Source organism: Temnothorax longispinosus, unplaced genomic scaffold (assembly GCF_030848805.1).
Source record: "Temnothorax longispinosus isolate EJ_2023e unplaced genomic scaffold, Tlon_JGU_v1 HiC_scaffold_491, whole genome shotgun sequence".
Lineage (NCBI taxonomy): Eukaryota > Metazoa > Arthropoda > Insecta > Hymenoptera > Formicidae > Temnothorax > Temnothorax longispinosus.
This window is the reverse complement of record NW_027270332.1, coordinates 1-8,156: the sequence shown is the minus strand read 5'-3', so window position 1 is coordinate 8,156 and position 8,156 is coordinate 1. Positions and strand designations below refer to the sequence as shown.

The 8,156-nt window shown below is 33.8% G+C and overlaps 1 protein-coding gene and 1 long non-coding RNA gene across 2 annotated transcripts; one reads left to right on the top strand and one right to left on the bottom strand.

Moving 5' to 3' along the window:
- The first annotated feature begins 19 nt into the window (after positions 1-19).
- Positions 20-4,871, top strand: LOC139824650 (uncharacterized). The gene is made up of 7 exons (XM_071797183.1): positions 20-136; positions 226-250; positions 375-619; positions 734-924; positions 1,067-1,285; positions 1,376-1,650; positions 4,516-4,871. Exons 4-7 carry the CDS (start codon positions 780-782, stop codon positions 4,579-4,581), a joined length of 705 nt encoding a protein of 234 aa, XP_071653284.1. The 5' UTR covers positions 20-136; positions 226-250; positions 375-619; positions 734-779; the 3' UTR covers positions 4,582-4,871.
- Positions 4,872-6,389: 1,518 nt separating this feature from the next.
- LOC139824651 (uncharacterized) lies at positions 6,390-7,316 on the bottom strand. The gene is made up of 3 exons (XR_011735207.1): positions 7,265-7,316; positions 7,028-7,141; positions 6,390-6,934 (listed from the first exon to the last, which is right to left on the bottom strand). It is a non-coding gene; the product is annotated as an uncharacterized lncRNA (long non-coding RNA).
- Between the last annotated feature and the right edge of the window lie 840 nt (positions 7,317-8,156).

Here is an 8,156-nt window from a genome sequence, read left to right as displayed (position 1 = left end):
ACTGGATGGCGTATGCTATGGAAAACCTTGTTACGAGTTGAAAACCAGGCAGCCATGATTGATGAGGTAAAATATGCTAATATGGCGGCGTCTACTGTTGGAGTTCAGTGCTGTTTCGGGTTGTATTAAGAGAGATGTGAGTTAAATATGTCTGTATCGTTGTGGTTTACAAAAAATACGTTTTGAAAATGGTGTCATCCTGTGTTTTTTGTGGCTCTAAACAAGGGACCGAAAGTAGAACACTTCATAAGTAAGTATACAAGTCATAACTCATGTTTATGTCTTATAGGTTATTTCCTTTTTGTCATTCTTTTTTGTATTTTATTTAATTTTTTTCTAAAAATTGATATTGTAAAATAATATTTTTTGTAAAGGTTTCCTTTGAAAGATAAGGAAATTTTGCAATCATGGTTGCAACAGATGGGTCTGGGACCAAACTTTATACCGACAAAGCATTCAAGATTATGTTCGGATCATTTCGAAGAAAAATCTTTTCAAGAAGGTACAAATAAGAATGCCTACGCATTGGAAGTATTCCAATAATATTTGGGGAGTACAAATCAGTTTGTGCTTACTGTCATGCAGTGAAAGGACAGGATAAAAAAAGATCATTCCACAAGTAATAAGAATTATTTATGCAAATAATCACTTATTTTAAATACAAGAAAAATCTGTAATTGTAGTGTTTATCTCGAAATATTTGTATTTGAACTTTAAAATACTTTTTAAACAGATTTCCCTTAAATAATCCCAAATTACTGGAGAAATGGGTAGCGACAATGAAGTTGCAAGATTTCATTCCAAATGAGAAAAGTTTGCTGTGTAGTTACCATTTTGATGAAAAATGTTTACGATCATCAGGTCGTGGTTTAGTTCTTAAAGCAAATGCAGTGCCAACTTTGTTTTCATCTGCAGATAGCGGAGGTATGATAATGTATTATATTTATAAATTGTTTCAGTTGTAATTATTTAGTTTTATTAATATTGCTGTGCATTAAAATAACTTTTTAGTAAAATAAATAAATAAATAAATGCACTTTGTATACAGAAATATATACATTTGTAGGGACATCCATTGCAGGAGAAATGCAAGGAAATATAAGCAATTCATGTGATGTAATAGTATATGATAGTAACGATAATCAATCAATAACACGGCAGCAAGGTACAAAGCGTATTTCGTCAGAATTTTCCACATCTCCTTCTAAAATTCAAAGAAGTAGCAGTCTTTTTACTAGCACATCAATGCATTCAGAGAGAGAAGCTGTGATGGATTGTTCCTCAGGTATACATGATTTAAGTGTATATATAAGAAGTTAATGCAGAAAATCTAGTAATTTAAAGTCTGATAACAAATTTTTCGGAATGTTGACAGTCGAACACTGCGAGGAAAATGTAGCACTTTCTACGAGTTTAGCTGTTGAAGAAGTAAACAGTCCAGTTCGCAGCAGGACACCACAAACACCACGGAGTATTAGGAAACGAATTCTTCACACGAAGCATGATCATCAGTATGAAGCATCTCCAAAGACGATGAGGAAAAAGTATATTCAGCAAAAAAAGAAAACACAAGATTTGATGAAGCAGGCGCACGTTCTGAGACAGCACAAATCACGTTTAAAAAAAAAGATTACTTCATTAAAAGGCATTGTAAGTGAATTACGACAAGCTCGTGCTATTCCAGAATTAGGTTTACAGTGTTTGGATTCTATTGCTAGTACTGACGTTTCCCAGTTTATAAAGAGATTTAATAATAATCAAAGTAAAATAATTAAAGAAAATGACAAAGAAAATAATAAGCCAAAGAAAAGACAATGGAAGTGCCAGCGTAAGAATATTAAGAATAAAGAACCAGGCATATCTAAAGAAAAGTATCCAGCAGCTCTTAGGTCGTTTGCAATGACTCTCCATTTTTATTCTCCCAAAGCGTACGGATTTGTTAGGCAAAAATTTTGCAAGGCTTTGCCACACCCTAGTACCCTTCGTTCTTGGTATTCTACAATCGATGGTGCACCTGGCTTTACTTCCGAAAGTTTTGACGCTTTAAAACAAAAAGTTGCAGCATCAAAAAAGTCTAACAAAAAAAGTTCTGGTAGCTTTTATGTTGGATGAAATATCTATTCAAAAATCATTGCAAAAACTTTCTAATGGAAAAACTTATGGATGTGTGGATTTCGGTACTGAAATGGAACCAAATCAGACTACTCCGTTAGCAAAAGACGCATTGGTTATGATGGTTGTGAGCTTAGATGAGTCGTGGAAAATTCCTTTAGGATATTTTTAATTAATGGAATCAATTCTGCTACAAATTCGGGACTTATCAGAGAAGCTTTAATTCGCCTTCATGAAATTGAAGTAGAAGTTGTTTCCTTAACATTAGATGGTCCACCAGAGCACTTCGCAACAATGCGCGCTCTTGGTGCGTCTTTTGATTTGTTAGATTTGAAACCTTTTTTTTTCGCATCCGTCCACTCAAGAAAAAATTCATGTCATTTTTGACGCTTGTCACATGCTTAAACTTACAAGAAATACATTAGGAGATTTACAAATTTTAAAAGATGCTGAAGGAAACTCTATTGAATGGAGATTTATCAAGGCTCTAGCTCAATTACAGGAAAAAGAAGGATTGAGAGCTGGGAACAAATTGAGAATGGCACATATCCATTATTGGAAGATGAAAAATGAAAGTCGCTTTGGCTGCTCAAACTCTTAGTGACAGTGTTGCAGATTCAATTGAATTTTGTGATAAATACCTACATTTAAAGGAATTCAGAGGATCTGAGGCAACTGTGAGGTTTATTAGGGCATTAATAGAATCTTTGACTTTTTAAATTCACGTAATCCCTTTGCTAAGGGTTTAAAGCTCCTTTGAGAAAATGCAACGAGGAATTTTGGCGACCGTCGATTTTATCAAACGTTGAATATATGCAAGGCATCACGGACGTTGCCGGTACTCCAATAATCCGTACGAAAAGATATGTTGGTTTCACAGGGTTTATTACAGCGATATTATCCATGATAACAATTTTTGACACTTACGTCAAACCTGAAACTTCTCAGCTGAAATATTTATTAACTTACAAATTCAGTCAGGATCATCTAGAACTGTTTTTTTGTGCTATTAGAAGTCGCGGTGGTTGGTGCCCAATCCGAGCGCCAATCAATTTATGTCAGCTTACAAAAGACTTTTAATTCATCATCAGGTTCAAGCCGTCAATGGAAATGTAGAAGCAATGGATTCCACGAGTATTTTAACAGTAACTTCTACGCGTAAAAAAAAAATTGATTTGTATGATCCAACCGTTTTCGACAAAATTGCTAATATCAGAGTAGAAAAAAAATATGATTTAGAGAATTATAACGAAGAGAATGAAACAGAGGAACATTTTTTAAAAGAATTTGATGACTCTATGATCACTGTGCCTGAGCTCTCAACTTTCTCAAAAGCATGTGTAGGTTTCATTGCCGGTTGGGTTGTGAGAAAATTAATAAATAAATCTATTGTCCGATGTGAAACATGCAGAAATGCTCTGCTTCAAGATGATCAACATTTGGCACAATTCGAACAGAACTGTCTTATAGAGGCTAAAACTAACGGAGGTTTATTTTTCCTAGTGAATCTGTTCTTCGGATTTGTGAAACAACGGAAAAGTTATTGAAGCATTCCCTAGATAAACTTAACGGTATGGTTCCTGTCGAACCTAATTTTCCCGCTCTCGTTTGCTCAAAGGTTTTGCATGATCTTGTACAACCGCCTTGTACATTATTTCCACAGTTAAACGAACACATGTTTGATGATGCAGCTAATGATACAAATCACATTTATTTCCTTTCAAAGCAAGTGTGCAAAGTATACTTGAATTTAAGACTCTATGCTGCGACAAAGATAGCGTCTCAAACTGCTGTTGGGACAAAAGTTCGTCATCACCTAACTCGACGAATTATCTGGGAACGTCAGTGATAGCTGGTTTTAGTAATATTATAGCAGAGACTAGTCTTCCTTTCTTTGTACTAACATTGACTAGTCAAAATGAGTATTGTTTTAAACTTTATGCTAGTCTATTAAAGATTATTGTCTGAAAGGCAACCTTAGGATAATATAAAGCATTTCCATATATTCGAGAGATTAACTTATATTTATTATTTGTCTTTTGCATGGAGTGCAATAAAACAAGCATGAATAGCATGAAAGTGTTGCAACAGGTAGCACAATAGCATGGCTTGGCATAATGAACCAAAAAAACTTGAGCTGTAATATAATTTGTTCATTATAGATGAGTTTTTTATTTTCTTCAATTATTTTATACTGTTATTCAGATTCTGAAATTATTGTTCTTTTTTTGTAAGGTTTCACTGATGTAAGATTTTATTTATATTTGTACTGAATTCAGTAAAAAATAAATATAATTTTTATATAAATATAATTTTTAAAACTTAATTGTAATGCCACCACTGGATAAAACCATTCGTTTTCTTCACATAATTATGATTCTTAACATTTTGATCTGCTTGCAGATACTGCAAAATAAAATTTGCACTGAAATATTGATGGAAAACGAGGATTCATTGATCCACCAGTAGGTATATAAATTTTATATACACATTTTTTTAATTTTATATATTACATTACATTTACATTACATTTACAATCAGAATTCCATCTCTAATCAATTTATTTAATCCATAATTGTACATATTTAATATTAATTGCAATTTTTATCTTATGTATTATTAATATCTATTCATTATTTTTTATTTATTACATTCAATATTTTTATATATACTTCTAAGACTTACTTTACAATACATTAATTTATTAGTTACAATACTTATTGTAAAGAATTTGAAAATAAAATAAACCAAACAATTTATTGTTTTTACATTTTTTCCTTCACAAAACGTGTTTTTAGACATTTTTCTGTATATCTTTAATTTAGTTTTACGTATTTTTATATTTTGAGCTCATTTTCAACTTGCTATTTACGTCTCCTATTTAAAATACGATGTTGTATACATGGTAAAATGTATATACAATTCATGTTTTAATCCAAGTGAATACATATTGTACGTGCAGTAAAAAATACTTTTAATAGTAATAATAATTTTCCCATAATAGAGTACTGTAATTTCTACGTTTTAACTATAAAAATCTTCAAATAAGTCTTCATATTATTACTTTTTTACTTTATCCCCATTTGAATTTACCGCCTAAAAGTGCATATTTTACCTCATCAAAGATGGCTGCCGGGTCTTCAATGCGTAACACAATTTATCGTCCTTTTCCATAGCATACGCCATCCAGTGTTATATAGAGATCAGTGCGTTTCGCTCATCGCATGTCGACGGCCCGTTACTATGTCGTTTCTTTGACCCATTGGGCCCCTTTATCTCGCGATACCTCGCGGGAAATGTCCGGTTCGAGATATCGCGACCCGGTGGTCGGATAACGTCGCGGGTGGTACCGCTGTACCTTTTGGGTCCCCCTGAACCCTAATTCATTGTCGCTTCTCGCGGCGGGGTTTGGGTTCGCGATTTTGCGATCCAGTAGCTCAACTGCTCTGGAGTTTGTTTTGTCGCTCTCACGGGACCCGTACGCGCGCCATTCTATCGAAAAACTCGACTGATATATCTCGGGTTCAAATTGTTGGTACCCGCCAACTGATCGCGCCATTGCGCAGGACATCACCCTTCCTTCGTCGTCCTTCGCGCCATGGGATGTGTCTCGGTCCGCCCGTATCGGCCGTTTGTATTATCGCTATCCGGATGATCAGTCAAGTTTATCGCTTTTGATACGCCGTATACATTGTTTTCGGCTCATATGCTCTCTAAATTTCTTCGAGTGAGATTTAACTCAAAAGGAGTTAAAATTCACTCGGGTCGATAGTCACAATACTGCCGCGCGAAATGGAGTGACATTGCACTTTTTATAAGGGTGAATATTGACTCCAACCGTAAAGTGATTGTTTCACTCGTTTGGAGTAAATGTTTAACTCCATTATAGATAAAATAATTTACTCAATCAGAGTGAATTTTTCACCTTTTCTTAAAGTGAAGCTTTCACTCTATTGTTACGAGTGAACAATCACTACAGTTGAAGTCAAATATTTATTCTTAGGGCCGGTTTCACCAACTCCAGTTAATTTAACCGGTCGATTCCATTGAAATTGATCAATCGCATTTGTTAATTTTGCTTTAACGACAAATGCGATTGATTAATCCCAATGGAATAATCGGTTGGTTATATAAATCAACTGGAGATGGTAAAACTATGTGAGAGGTATATATTAAAGAAATAGGTTAGACAAATAATTGCACAAGTTAAGAAAAAAACATTATATATATTGAATTATTTATATATAAAGTATATAATGTATTTATTAAAACAAACACAAAAGTACTAAATATAATATTAATAATAAAGAAAAAAACTTTTATATAAGATATTTAAAAAGAAAAATAAAATACTATCTTACTAATTCGCTTGTAATCCTTAAAACGTGGATACATTTGTAAAATATTATAATACAATCAGTGTTAGCTTTTCATTAGTACTTTTGTAAACCCTTAATGTATTTCATTTACTTACTCATGTAATGCAACGCTGGTGTTTAACGATAAATTTTTAAGTGTCACATCAAATGCTCTACAACACGCTTTTGGTTCTACTAAATGTAGCACACAACCAGTGATAAAATCATAAAAAATTAGCCAAATCTGCAGAGAACTGTATGTCAAAACAATAGTGTAATTTTAAGAGAATATCGAAAGCTTGTAAGCCATTGTTGCCAATTTCGATCAGATGATCATCTGCCTTTATGTAAAAAATTCCTTTTCTTTCTTTTGTAGTCATACTACATATTAAATAAGGTTGCACGTTCCTTTTATTAGCCTTATCAACTTGTGAGCACTCATTTAAAAATAAATTATCTTGTGCCTAAAGTGCAAATATATATTAATTAAACCTCAATGATTATTGAATGAAAATAGCTTAATGAGTGAAATAATATACTTTCGATTAGATACTTACATTCTTAAAAATTAGTAAACTGTTATGCGGGATTGTTATTTTAGCACATACATTTGAATATCCCACTGAGATACATTGGCTGTCCTTGTTTTTTACTTGTGCTGTCTTTTTGTCCTAAAAATATACATATGTGTGCAATAACTTCTGTTGCAATAAAATATATTAAAATATACGTACACATACACGCACCACACACACACACACGCACGCAACACATATACACACAAATATACTTACATTTCTTTTTCGTTTGGTGTAATTAGGAGATGGCAGTAGATGCGGTAGCAAATCAAAGCTTTCAAATTATCTATAAAAAAAGTTTATTAAGATATGTATTCAGACAAAGTATTCTGTAAATTTTTTAATTTATTTTATTACCTTCAATGTCATTCACCGAATGCAGTAAATTTGGTGCGTTTAAGGAAGAATACTGCAAAATTCTCGGTACATAGAAGCTTACAAATTTTGCCAAAAATGTATCATTATCTGGAAATTCGGCTATGAATTCTCTCTGGATCTGTAATAATAAAATAAATTGTACTAAGGCTCCGGTCAACGTGACGCTACAAATGCTTTGGAGCGTTCTTCTTCTCTTTCTTTCTTCATTGAAAGAAAAGAGAAGAGGAATGCTTCGAAGCATTTGTAGCGTCACGTTGACCGTAGCCTAAATCTTACCTTTTAGAATATTGACAGCATCTTCTGAGATACCATTGCTCAATAAAAACTGTGACAAATCTTCCTTGCTATTGAGAATTTCCTAACAAAAATTTCATTATTTAAATAGAAGCGATATATAACTGCAACCAAGATTTTATGTCGCGTAATGACGTTTAATAAATAAACTGAATATACGTAAATTCTTATACACGGCGCGCCCGCTCCCGTTATGAAAAAGGCGTGAAAGGCACGTCCGCGGGAGGTTATGGAGCGCCGCCGAATCCGCAACTTTGCGCGCCGCGTAGGGTTGTTCCGCCGCATCTCCTGATATTTAATCGCGTGTCCCCCTCGCCATAGGGGAAATGGTCGAAGAAAATTACCGTTTGTTTCTCCTTATCGCGCCGCTTTTCGTGTGGGCCGGCCTTTAAGCCTTACTGACTCGTAAGCTAAAGTACGGTTGACCTTGCGACGG